Source organism: Carya illinoinensis, chromosome 14 (genome assembly GCF_018687715.1).
Source record: "Carya illinoinensis cultivar Pawnee chromosome 14, C.illinoinensisPawnee_v1, whole genome shotgun sequence".
Taxonomy (NCBI): Eukaryota; Viridiplantae; Streptophyta; class Magnoliopsida; order Fagales; family Juglandaceae; genus Carya; species Carya illinoinensis.
Genome location: NC_056765.1, coordinates 4,235,826 through 4,249,557, shown reverse-complemented (window position 1 = coordinate 4,249,557; position 13,732 = coordinate 4,235,826). Strand labels below are relative to the sequence as shown.

At 33.3% G+C, this 13,732-nt stretch overlaps 1 protein-coding gene across 7 annotated transcripts; it reads right to left on the bottom strand.

Moving 5' to 3' along the window:
* Positions 1–4,663: 4,663 nt before the first annotated feature.
* LOC122293343 lies at positions 4,664–13,011 on the bottom strand. Of its 7 annotated transcripts, none has more exons than XM_043101898.1 (9): positions 12,587–12,927; positions 12,033–12,354; positions 10,995–11,459; positions 10,720–10,872; positions 9,016–9,096; positions 8,189–8,221; positions 7,627–8,057; positions 5,656–5,802; positions 4,664–4,768 (listed from the first exon to the last, which is right to left on the bottom strand). In XM_043101898.1, the coding sequence occupies exons 2-9, from the start codon at positions 12,346–12,348 to the stop codon at positions 4,745–4,747; spliced, it is 1,650 nt and encodes a 549-aa protein (XP_042957832.1). In that variant the 5' UTR covers positions 12,349–12,354; positions 12,587–12,927; the 3' UTR covers positions 4,664–4,744. The 7 variants fall into 7 exon arrangements, with proteins under 7 accessions (XP_042957832.1, XP_042957829.1, XP_042957831.1 ...); XM_043101895.1 differs by lacking the exon at positions 4,664–4,768 and adding an exon at positions 4,862–5,331 and having other exon boundaries at positions 12,587–12,931; XM_043101897.1 differs by lacking the exon at positions 4,664–4,768 and adding an exon at positions 4,862–5,294 and having other exon boundaries at positions 12,587–12,928.
* Between the last annotated feature and the right edge of the window lie 721 nt (positions 13,012–13,732).

The window sequence follows — 13,732 nt, the reverse complement described above, 5'->3', positions numbered from 1 at the left end:
TGGCTTTGGCCCATTATCGACCCATTGTTAACCACAACTCCATATTTGATGTTCCAATTGTCAATTACTTCATCATCAATGCAAGTCTCATTATCTCATCAGAGATCAATAAACAAATATAGAGGCTACATTAAAATGTCAAGCATTTCAAAATTCTCCATCTTGAGTTTGAGGAGGTGTTGGAGATAATATCAAATTATCAAATGATTTGATAAATTATGAAAATCACTTTGATTTAATTAGGGCTGTAAAAATACAAAAGAAAACTGGTTGTGCTATATATGGCGGAAGTTACGACGCTAGGATGTTGGCCGCTCGGTTTGGCGTATGAAAAATCAAATAACACTTAACAAAGAGTTGCTACCAATTGAAAGGATATATTAGTTGTAATTGCTGCGTCTATATAATTAATTTAAAATTTATATTTACAACGTTCTTATTAGGCATTTGTATTATTTAACTTCTCATATTTCTCATTTATACCCTCCCATTCCTCTTCCCCTCGACTCTCCTCCCTCTACTCTTGATCTCTTTTGTGTCTCACCTTCAAGAGCCACATGGAAACCTCCTTCTCCATGGACATGGAGGTAGGATGATAGTTATGAATAATGTCAGTAATTCAACCACATGACAACCTCCAACTCCACTTCCACAGAGCTAGTTGACCAACAACAATCAATGGCCATGGAGGGAGAAGGAAGAGTAGAAGTTTTACAGCCCAGCTCAGAGTAAAAAGCCCAACCTTATAAAAGAAAAAAATTAAAAGGAATCAAAAAAAGCAAAAACAGTAAGGTGCTTATTGTTTTAGAAATTTATTCTTTTTTTCCTCCTTCCGGAGTCTCCATCTTTCCATACCTACTTTCTTTATTCTTCTTGACGCTTCCAAATTTAGCGTTTGCGACGGTTCATTTTATCGACATTTATATGATGACATATATATATATATATATATATATATATGCAGTTTCACTCATCTATTAATGTTAGATAACCTACCAGCTGTTAAGTTGTTACCCACACATGAATCCAAGCGTCATGCATCTCCTACAATCACTTAACAAATTCATAATGTATCTGCACCAAAAACTCAGTCAAATACAAGCACTCTAGAAGATCATATCATGATTCTTGTATTTAATTATGTATTCAAATTTAGATAACAATAGATGTAGATATGATAAGTTTAATGTAAAAGATTGTAAAATGATTAAGCTATCAATTTCAATTTTATCTTATACTCTGACACTACCATCGTGTTCATACATACTATTAAAACATTTTAATCCAATCATTTTAAATTTGACGTACACGTGTTAAATATATGTTGATATTGTCGAGAAAGCAATACACGGCTAGTATGAGCATATATACCAATGCTAAGGAATGAAAATGCTTCAGTTTATGAGCATTAAACCGTGAACTACGTCCTTCAACAAGCTCGCCAAAGCCTTCAAATGTTGTTCGTAAGGTTTTCTCAGATGTATAAAATGACAGGCTTGTTTGTTGAAAATGCTTCAGTAACATCTACTTCATATATCTATCTATAATCCGGCTGATATGATCTTCAAATTGAAACAGAGAATTGGAATATGTGTTTTCTTTAGTCTAAACAAAGTTGGGCATATGAAACCAAATGCGCGCGGAAGTGACACCAATTAAGCAGAATTAATTATTTAATACTCTTCAGTATTATATATTCTTTATTTTATGCATATGTCACCGAGACTTCTTGAGGAATGCTAGATCCACAAAATAAAAATAAAAATAAAATTATAAAATAACTTTACAAATTGACGTCGCTACATTATAACAAAAAAGATTTTTTGGGATGATTTCTTTTTGAGATGAAATGAAAATCGTCCGAAAAAGTGAGATTTAGAAATGAAATTCATATTTTATACTAAAAAAATGATAGAATGTATATGTCTGTAACATTCAAACGCGTTCGAGTAAACCGATGCCAATGCTCTAAACGAAAAACACTCCATGTAACTAAATTGGCGTGTGTCGAGGCATTATACAACAGATAGCTAGGCCCTTTAAAAAAGATTTGACATTTTGATTTGCAGAATCTTGGTCACTTGGTTGAATTCTCATAAATGTATAATTCTATGTATAATCAACTCCTTTTCCATTGATCATCGCAATTTTAGGGAATGTTTGGACACTAAAAATTCTCAAAACTTTTCATAATTTCAATCTCAAATATCACTTAAATATAAAACACTTTTTAAATTTAAATTTTCAATTTTTTCATCTAATCAATTTTAAATAATGATAATTACTTAAACCCTAAAAATTAATACAACTTTTACAAATTTCAAAACAAAACACAAAAGTCAATACAATCTTTACAAACATTAAAACAAAAATAATATTAAAAATTATATTCAAACAACTCTTTAATGTACTTTATAATAATTTTATTCACATTTTTCTCCATCATTTTCCAAAACTAATAAAATATCTCCACTCAAATAATTTCACTATTATTTACAAAATTTTGAGATACACTCCAAGTGTCCAAACCTGCCTAATTTGGAACCTTTCAAACTTTGTTGAGACTATTATCTTCAAATAAAGTAGAAACCTAGCCAAATATATATGCAATTTTGATATAAAAACCTTACTTTTTAAAACTACATCCATACTTTGGAGAATTTAGATTATATATTAAAAACAGGTTAGTAATTTGATTGGATATATTATTTTGTATTTCATAACTTAATTCTTTATGTTAATATGATCAATAGCCCAAAGAGTTTATTCTTTGAAATTTTATATGTTATAGATATTTCCCAATTATTCTTGTTCTACCTAGCTAGTCCATGGTAAAATTGAAGGTTCTCAACGGGAGCAATATTTTTCAGAAGTACTAGTGTCAAACGGATGCAGTAGTTTGATTGCAAGAGCGCTACAAAGAGGTGGGTGGGTGGTATCACGATCGACTAAAGGGGAAGTCACCTGAAATGGAGGGGGAATATTGGTTCGAATCCAATTTGTGAGATGGCCTTAGAGCCTCCACTACTCAACTATATAATTTATTTTCCAGGAAATTCAAGGAGTCTTATGGATCAGTCAGATTCTTCAGAAGCAAGTCAAACAAACCCTACAAAAACAAAGCAACTATATAATTCAAGATGCAAAAGAGCCTCTTAGTAATTTACTAAGTATACATACTTCTTTTCGAATACCGTTTTGTTGAATTATGCCAATCTAAGTTTATTTGACTTGAATCTCCCAAAATAACTTCAAACATACTATGGTTTCCCATTTGGGAGCATTTGTTAGTTTCTATTCATGAGATTTAAACTAATCTAACCTTTCTATTGGTAGCATCGACTCCTTGTTGATCGGAACAGTCATGATATTTTGGGAACAGTCATGACAGTCATGATAGCTAACCTTTCTATTGATAGCATCGACTCCTTGTATGATTTCTTATTTGCAAACAGTCATGATATTCCTCCCGCTTGGAACAAAAAAAAAAAATCAACTGCATCGTCAAATGTCTCCATGTTGGAGATGATATTAAATCAAAATTTTGATTTGATTATTATCCTAATTTTATTTACATATTTTTCAAATGATAAAAAAAATTAATTATCATAATTATCATAATATTTTCCTTAACTCATCTCTATGTAATTTTCTTATAAATTGAAACAAATTCTTTGTATTCAACCATAATTGAGAATAGCAAGAATGTAGCTATCAATGTCCCTCTCCCTCATTTTCTCTTCTTCATTTCAATTACTTTTATATTTTATATTTCATTAGTTCTAAATGAGAAAAAAAAAAGTAAGGATTATTATCGTGGTCTGTTCAAATGGAAGTTTGGACTATATATCGAAATCTTTGTGGCTGAGCATGAATGGCCTTCGATGGGAAGTAAACAATGTCAATTAATGACTTATGAAGTGGGAGTGATAAGGGATGAGGTTGGTACTGTGCCAGAGGCTTTCTCACCTCATTTTGGTCTTGGTACTAATAATGGGGCTGAGTTACGGGCTATTACAACAGGGATTGTAATGTGCAAAAGGCTTAACTATTTTAATGTTATCATTGAAAGTGATTACAAGTTGGCAGTGGATTGGCTTCCTGAGGGAAGACGCACTTTATGGTATCTATGGTACTTTTGGGATGAATTACTCACTGCAGTTGAGGGGATTAATTTTAAGGTGGTTGACCAATGTTGGGAAGGTAACTAAGCGGGAGATTTTCTTGCACGACAAGGCGAGATGGGGAGGAATATCCGCTATGAGGGAAGCCAGAATTTGCCTCGGATCTTGAAAGGAATTATTCGTCTAGATAAATTGGGTTTCCCCAGTCTTAAGATTTAATTTTTGTCATTTTTGGCGATGTATTGTTTGTTTCATGGCTTTGGTTTTTGTTGATTGTTTGAGATAAGTTTGATTTTCCTCCGCCTTAAGTGAGAGACGGTAATAAACTATGGGGATTTTCCCCTGTTTTTTTTTTTGAAAGAAAAAAAATTAAAATTTAAAAAAAAAAATAGTGGATTGGAGAGTGGTTTATCACAAGGAGAAGGCGTAAGTGAAGCTAAAATTTATAATCGAAAGTATTTCTAAAAGGTCCAAAGCTTATGCATTCGTAAAGTAAGTACACTACGGAGGATGCCCCAAAGAGATGAATGGCAAGGTTATTTCTCACGCATCTTCCCCACTCCCATTTTCTCCTATTTTCATCATTTGGATCTTCCTTTTGATCTCTATAGCGTTGAATACTAAGGAATGGGTTGGTGTTGATACTGTTGGAAAGAGTAAATCAGTTACAATATGAAAAACTAATTAATTAGATCCATACGGCTAGGCTTAAAAAGATACACCCACTAGTGAAGACAAACAGGAAGAAATAATGAAATATACTAACAAAAAATTGAAATTAAAAGAGTAGTAGTTATAACAAAAACGCTAAAACCTAAAGTCTCAATACATCCATGTCATACAAAACACACTAAACACAAATTTCTACCAAATGAGAAATCTTTCAATTTTCTCTCAAGCCCCTAAACTTCTGAGATAATGAAAAAAGTTATGAATCTCTATTCTTTTGAGCGGCACAAACTTGAAGCCTTCTTCCTTGTAGCCTAGAAGCATGCAATCTCTTGCGTTGCCAGCCACCGAAGAGATCCCAAGTTTATATTGCAAAACAACATATTGCACAATGGATTACTTAAACTCAAGGCTTCATCTTCCTATTCAAGATGCGTGGGAAAAGGGTCGACATGAACATATCTTTAAGAATGGGGAACTGAATCCATACGAAGATGAATGCTGGAACACCAGTCAAACAAATGAGAGGAATTGCAATCTGTAATTGGTCACTTAGCATGATTAAAAGAGCGGCAGAAAAGGCTATCATCATGGTTGCAATAGATAAGAAAAGGGCGGAAAGGCCTATAATCATCTTTTTCGGCAAAGACTTAAGAAAATCTTTTTCTGCGTAACGTGATGTGAGAATTCCCAAAAACATCAAGACCGATGTTGAGGAAGAAAAGAGGGACAACGCATCGGTTATTATAAAGAGCATAAACAATTTTTTCTTTAAGAATATTGGAAAGCCATAATTTTGGTTGTAACCACCTGGAACGGTAAAAGCTACAGTGAACATAATGGTAACAATCAGAGCACCCACCACTGTACATGATGATGCTGTGTCTTTCATCCATTTCTCTCCCTTTTCCATCATGTCCTCATGGTTCTTTGTAAATAGTTGTCGTGGAGTTAAATTATCTTTGTTAGTACCTTCTTTAATATTGAGACTGACAATTTCCTCCACCTCCTGCATTTGTTAAAAAAAATGGCTGCCAAAATCAATTACTTAACTGTGGGTAATATTAGAAAGACGAAACAAATAATATTAATATATATATATATATATAAAATATATCTAGCTTTATTTTGTAGTTTTCTAGTACGAACACATAATATTTCCTTATATCCTATATATTGCAGAATGCCAGATTATTAAAATTTAGTATTTATGTACGTACGTAAGTGATGTTAATGTTATAATATTTTGATAAAGTATTAAAATGCCACAGTGTTCACGCTCTAGGTGTATTTAATAATTATTCAAATATTAAATGATCAATTAGTCGTAAACTTGGACAATGCACAATAATTAATAAACATAATTCCTAAACGAAAAAACTTGAGATCAGGCATTATACCCTTCAAAAAACTTCCAACATTTTGATTTACAGAATCTTGGTTGAACAACTTAATTTTCAAACCTTGCAAACTTTTCTTAAGCTTCATCTTCCGATTTCTATACTGTGCCCGAGGGAAAAAGAAGGGAACAAAGAAGCAAGTTTTAGGAAAATTTAAAGACTTATTATAACTTCATATAAAGTAGAAACCTAGCCAAATATATATATATGCCATTTTGATCTAAAAACTTATACTTTTAAAACTACATATTCTGATCAATATATTATTTTTTATTTTATTAAAATATATTTGTGTGGGGATGTAATATATTTCAAATGTATGTGTAAATTGAAAAGGATAAAAAGACTAGGAATGATTAGAAGACCAATCCTAACGAGGGAGGGGAAGAGAGATACTGCCCTGAGGATTAACTACTGAGGGTTATCTCTGAGAGGTTAGGGGTTTGCGGCTATATGTCACGAATAGCTCTACTGTCAAGATCTAGACCCCGATCAAGCGCTGTTTTCCTTTTAAATCCCGGCCTGAAAGTTCGTTTCAGACAAAAGCTTTAGCCCACAGAGAGCATTGATGCCTAAATTTATTTTCGCTTCTGTACGTCTTTCTGGAACTATATATTTTCATTTAAATCAGATCAGGTAACAGGCTTTACTTTTAGTTTGTCATATGTTGGGGCTTGTATCTCTAAAACGAGTTGTGCATGGTGGCTTTGACAAAGAAATTCGTACATTTGTCTAATTCCACGTGTATTTTGTCCTAAGGTGAGCAGTGTTATTATTGCTGTAAACTCATCTTAGCCTTCTGAATTAGACTGCCTATTTAGTCTATTGGGTCATAAGGGAACATGTAGATTGGATGTACTCTTGGGTTTTTTCTATGAATTCTGCTACTTAAAAGTTGGTGTGGAAACATATTTCGTATCGTGTAACCCATTACAGTTATAAAAAGGTTTAAAAGACCAATACCCTTTTTATACTAATTAATAGGGAAAAACTGTATTGGTGTGTAAATAACAAGTTTCTAAATAAATGTTTTCTTCTTTAATAGACCGTCGCTACTTTGAAGCATCAGATCGACTATAGGCATAATTAACTATATATATATTCTCAGAGAGAGAGAGAGAGAGAGAGAGATGGCATGTTGCATGTGTGAGACTATATATTTTACAATATGAATTCCACACATTTATTATTATGTCTTTCTTTTCACAAATTAGACCATCCTAGTTTGACAGCGAGTTGGAGAACATCTCAATCCATATATATGTTTGGGTATGGTGTGTTCTTGGAGAAAAATGGGTTGTCATGAGCATTAATCATGGTTTAGTAGTTTTGAGTTTGTTGTGTATCTTGTTTCTTTTTTAGAATAAAAAAACTTACTTACCTAAAGAGAGGAAAAAGAAAACATGCTAGAGAGAGAGAGAGAGAGAGATGACCTTAAACCATTGTAACTCTCTTTGCATTTGTAAAGCTGCACCAGAGCTTCGATCAAGCCTAGTGGAATCTTCTACTATCGCTGCCATATGCAACACGTTATCATCATTGCGATCTTTATAAAATGTCAAAGCTTTATTCTTATCAAGCCCATGTATATGGCTAAAGATCTTAGAATGTCGATATAGAACAGCAAGCATAAGTATGTTTCTCAAATTTGTATCTTCCTTCTCCAAAAATCTCGGATCCTTGCTTAATGTTTCAGAAACAAACTCGAAAATCCCATTTTTGACAGCACGGTTGATTGCATCATAAACCCCACCACTTGTAAGTTGTAGAGTTTGGGAGATTGTTGGTATCACCTCGCACATGCTAGAAAGAAGTTCTTTGGATTGGCTATGGATCTTCTTCATGTCATATAATTGCTCGATTCCTTTGACAATTATTGAAACAATGCCAATTTAACTCGATGAAACCATAACAAAAAAAATGAAAATAAAAAGAGTAAAAAAATCTCAAATAACAATTGTCAAGATCGATTTTGATGGAGTGGAGACAGTATACCCAACAAGTTGCTGACAATTGATTTTGCTGGCACTGCAAAGTGAACAAAATCTTTTCAGTAGTACTTATGGACATCATAAAAGTTCTACCAAAACAAAGCTAGTACAATATTTCTTATTCAAATTCATTAAAATTTTCAAGTTCCCATGGCTAAAATCTCGACTAATAAGTACTTTCAAGAAAATTTTCTTTGTATTGATCTTTTTTTTAAAATAAGAAAATAAATATTACTTCATCCACACATAAATAAAACAAGAAATTTACATTTTTTTAACAATTATTTATAAAATAAGACGTTAGAAAATAACTGTAAAAAATTATAAGTATATCAGTACCCAATTAAAATTATTTTTAATGATCGGCCCAAGTTCAGTAAAACTTAACGTATATGTCAAATTTTCAGAAAATTTTCCGGTAGCAGATTAATCTATGTCAAATTTTCAAAAACTTTTCCGGTAGCAGATTAATCTGACCAAACAGCTCACTAATGAACTCCTGAAACCTGAACCGAATATAACAAGGCCAGTTGAAGTCTAGCTAGAACGTACAATCAGCAATCGCCGCTACGCAGGGACGACCACAAAAACAAAACAAATTAACTCCAGGTAGAAGGCCGATTTCTTGTTTTATGATGGAAGGGAGACCTTGCTTTATTATTTGAATTTTCCTTTTTCTTTTTTTGTTGGGGGGGGGGGGGGGGGGGGGATAAGACAAAGATATTAATCAAAATCATATGGCAGTTTACAAGGAAAACAAAATAAATGATATTTCTCAAATTATTACAAGCCAAGAATTATGGAAAGTTATAAGGTAAGGCTGAAAGATACCTGATTGCGTTGTACCTAGATGGCTGTTAATGTTCAAACGAATTTCATAGGTGGAACTAGCCGACTGATCAATACGTATACCTTTCAGAAAGAAGGCCAAAAAATCTTTAAGTCCGTGACAAATACCGGATAGATCAAGTACTATTGTCAATCCAGGTCTTCGATGAACAATTTTGACCTTTTCTAGAAATAATAATAATAATAGCAAATGAACGAACCATATAGAGCATTAATTCGTGATTCATTGGTAAATGTGTTTTGATTTTCTATCAACCACAATGTGCAACTATTAACATATGAAAAACACTATAGACATAAGGGAATCCCATCAAAGAATTCCATACACTGATACTAGTGTGCCATGTCTCTAGCCTCCCTATTTATTTTTCTCTTTCTTTCTCCCCCTCCTCCCATGCCCACCACACCTGCCCTCTCCCTGTGCCCTTTCGGCTTTCTCCATGCTAGCCATCGTGGTTGGAGACCACCTCAAGGTGGATAGATCAAAGATGCCGACGGTCCAAGCAGCACCGCCCGTGTGGAGCTCACGACAGCTCGCCGTGCATGTTGGTGCACATTTCACACACTATGTACATGGTCGATTGCTGCGCGACCACCAGGGTGGTCGGGATCTGAGCCAATGACTTGCGTGGTCGACAGTCACCATCCTTTGGCTGTCTGTGGTGGTCAGGAACCACCCAAGAGGGATAAAGAGAGAGGGAAAGGGGGAGGAGGAGGAGGAGGAGGAGAGAGAGAGAGAGAGAGAGAGAGAGAGAGAGAGAGAGAGAGAGACGTGGTAGTGTTTCACATTAATGTCGGATCCCTTTGTGTCTCTAAGAGACTTGTTAACATATACAGTTGAAAGCAGCACTATCAAACTTCAGTAATGAGAGAGAGAGAGAGAGAGAGAGAGAGAGAGAGAGAGAGACGTGGCAGTGTTTCACATCAATATGTCGGATCCATTTGTGTCTTTAGCATACTTCTTAGAGCATTGGCAATGGACTAGCCATTGCCAAGTCTAAAATAGAACTCTAAATGTGGTTTTTTAGCTATAATATGAACTTTTAACTAGACTAGTCCACATTGGACTAGCTATTTTCAATTTTAAATAATAATATAATATTATATATTTTAATAATATTTGATAATTTTTTTCTAATATTTTACAAATACACTTCATATATTAATCAATAAGTTCATTAAAAAGTAAAATTATTATTTTGGAAATATTTTTTCATAGAATATCCAAGTTTTTACAATAAATATATCTTATAGTAAATTGTAAAAAATAGTAGACATTTTTACAATAGATATCTCCTGCTATATTAGGAAAAAAAAAATAGAAATATCCTACATGTGATTGTCAACAAGAGAGTGAAACTTTTTATGTAATTTTGGTCTTTGTACAAGAGGGGAGGGAAGCGTGAGTGTGAAGTGTGGGATTTAAAATAATAAAATATGAGTTTGAACTTTGCACAGGAGTTCTCCAAGTATGGTGAGGAGCTTAAATTTACTGTAGATAAAATCTTAAATTTCTTATATATGGCTAGTCCAATGTAGAGAAAAATAAGCTTTAACTTCAAAATTTTAGACTTGCATTGGGCAATGACTAGTCCATTGCCAATGCTCTTAACATATATAGTTGAAAGCAGCACTATCAAACTTCAGTAATGAGAGAGAGAGAGAGAGAGAGAGAGTAGTACTAACAGTGATCGTAGATCCATTGTTTCCAAAACACGAGCTGATTTTCCCTCGGAAATGCATGCGGCATAGAAGCCAATGCTAAGAACGGGGACTCGCCGTGATCGTCAAGAGCATATGTCAAATGTGGGAACCTCCAGATTAAATCCAAAGCAAGTTCTGTTGACAGTTGTGTTGTGCGAGACGTACAATAAAAGAATCATGAATATAATGCAAAGATTTCAAATGATCGGAAATAACGGACAATAATATTGTATAGTAAAACAAAGAGTTCATGTTACCCAAATTTTTTGAATATATTGCACGGGTAAGAAGCATAGCTCCTTTTTTATCTTTTTCTGCAGGCATCAGATCCTTCAACGGAGTGCGAGTATACAAATAGCGCGCCAGTTCGGATCTTCCATACTCAAGAGCCTTCATTAGAGCTGTGCAACCATCACCATCTTCAATTCCCAAGTCTTCTTTCGTCATTCGAGCTCTGCAACCGTCACCATCTTGATCATCTTGATGATGTTGATCCACCAACTCCTTGACTATGTGGGCATGTCCAGCAGTAACAGCAATATGAAGAGCCGTTTCGCCTTTATGTGTGATTGCCTTTCTTACTGCCTCTGGTTGAGAATCAAGAAACTCCTTTGCAGCTTTCAATTTACCACGAAGCACAGCCTTGTACAAGTCCGCATACTGAAGATAGCTATTATCAATTTCCTTTTTTCTTTTTTTCTTAAGATGGTATTGTTCCGTATCTGCAAATTGCGGTCTTTTTTAGTTTTTCCTATGGCCATTTAGAAACGGTTGGATTAATCACAAAGGCAATTAATCTGGCCACAATCAGTGAAACAACATTATAACGCTATGAAGTTTCTTGTTATGAAAATTTTCAGTATTATAATTATATACCTAAATAGAACACTGAGTTATATAAATCTATAACTTCTATTAATTTTTTATTTGATTTACTTTAACTTCTGTAAATTTATTTTAAAACAGTAGAATTTTTTTCAGCTTTTCAATTTTATTTTATTTTATTTATAATTTGTAAATAAAATTATATCTTTTAGACTACATTTAGAAACACAACTATTTTTAGATTTTTTGAGACTATTTTAATACTATTCACGAATTTCTTCATTATTATTCATAAAAATTCTCAATATCCAAACTAGTGTTTTATGGATTTTCTTGGGATAATTAACTATAAGCAGTTTCTCGCCTATTGAATTGAATTTGGTTTTGGATAGAATTACCATTGTAATGCCAGACTTTAAGCAATTTTTGAGTGTACGTGGCAGTGTTGAGAGAGAGAGAAACTGACTCACCATACTTCTTCATCAATGTTTGCCAAGCAGTATGGGCTGAACAAGAGTTCCTAATCTCAGAAAATGCGTCTGGCCCGCATGACATCTGGATCGCATCTAAAGCCATGTAATTCCTCCTGATCGGAACGTTGATAGCATCTTCATCATTTTCTTGCCCAGAAGGTGCTGCGTTTTTGCTAACGTTAATGATGTCTTCCCAAAGATCTCGACTCTTCAAATAGGTTCGCACCCGAATCGCCCATTCCGCATAATTATGTTTGTCAAGCAACTTAGGAAGAGGAACATCCGCAGAAAAAGCAATACTCTTTGTGTCCATCTTAATCTATCAACATATATTATAATCTATCTGGTGAGCAAAAATATTAAAAGAGAAAGGAGATCATGTGTTCAACATGGATTTTCTTAGTACATTAATTAATTGCAATTCTAATTTTATAAACAACTTGAAAGTGAAATCTAATACCAATATAATGGACTTGAAGAGAAATAGCATGATTTTCTTGGCTTATATCATTTGATCGAAATGAAGGATAAAGAGATCAAGAAGTAATTACTTGCCAGGCAGCTAGCTAGCTGGAAGTCGGAATATTTTCCTAAACTGCCGCTCGTAGCTTTAAGTTTCACTTGGCTGTTGTAGTCACAGGTAGTCTATGAAGAAATGATGGCTGCACAGCTCACCGGCCAGTGGTTACCATAACATGATCCCATATACATATATATATATATATATATGTGTGTGTGTGTGTGTGATCGTTGTAATGACTGATATTACTTTCAAAGAAACGATAGCCGCACAGCTAACGCATGGTTAGCATGAAATCCAGTACCATATCTATAGTGACTTATGTCAATCAACATGTGGTGTTTGTAATATTTGTTTTCTTTCAAGATTTTCATTTATAATAGGTTTTTGTATGCATCAGATCGATTAAGAACGCAGTAAATATCATGTATATAATATATACGGTTTCTCATTGATTGGCCTTGTTGTGATTGTACGTAATCTTTTGGAACAAGGCCAAATGGGCATATGAATGCATATTATGCATGGATGCATCTAAAACTGAAAGGGTCTACCTTATCTGATCATGTCTTCCTCGCCAGCTGTAATAGGCACTGGCAATAGTCTGGCATCTTGATCATGTCTTCCTCATTCTAATGTATTGAATCATTGATGATGAATGAGGTTTTAAGGATGATGTCATTCTAATGACGTCAGCCTCAAATATTAAGGTTAGGTTTAAATAAAGAATTTAAATCAAATAAATTGAAATAAAAATTAAAAATTAAATAAAATATTATTTTTTAATATTATAATTATTTTAAAATATAAAAAAAATTAAATTATAGTAACAAATATTATGAGATTGAGAAATGCTCGGGTTTTCTCTCGATTATTTTGTTGTCATTTTTTTTTTAATTTAGTGATTAATTTAATATTTTTGTATTAATATTATAAATTATTTTTAAATAATATTTAAAGATATAAAATTTTGAATAAAAAAATCAAAAAAATTAAAAAAAAAAAATCAGAATGTCTTGTCCTCGTGCTTCACGCTTGGTGGATGTAGCACGGCACCAAGAGATTAATTTCAAACTGGTTCTGTGTAAAACCCTCTTCACAACTTTACGAATTACGACCCTCTATTTGTTTATTTAAATTTAAATTATCTCATCTTATCTTATTTTATTTTATTATT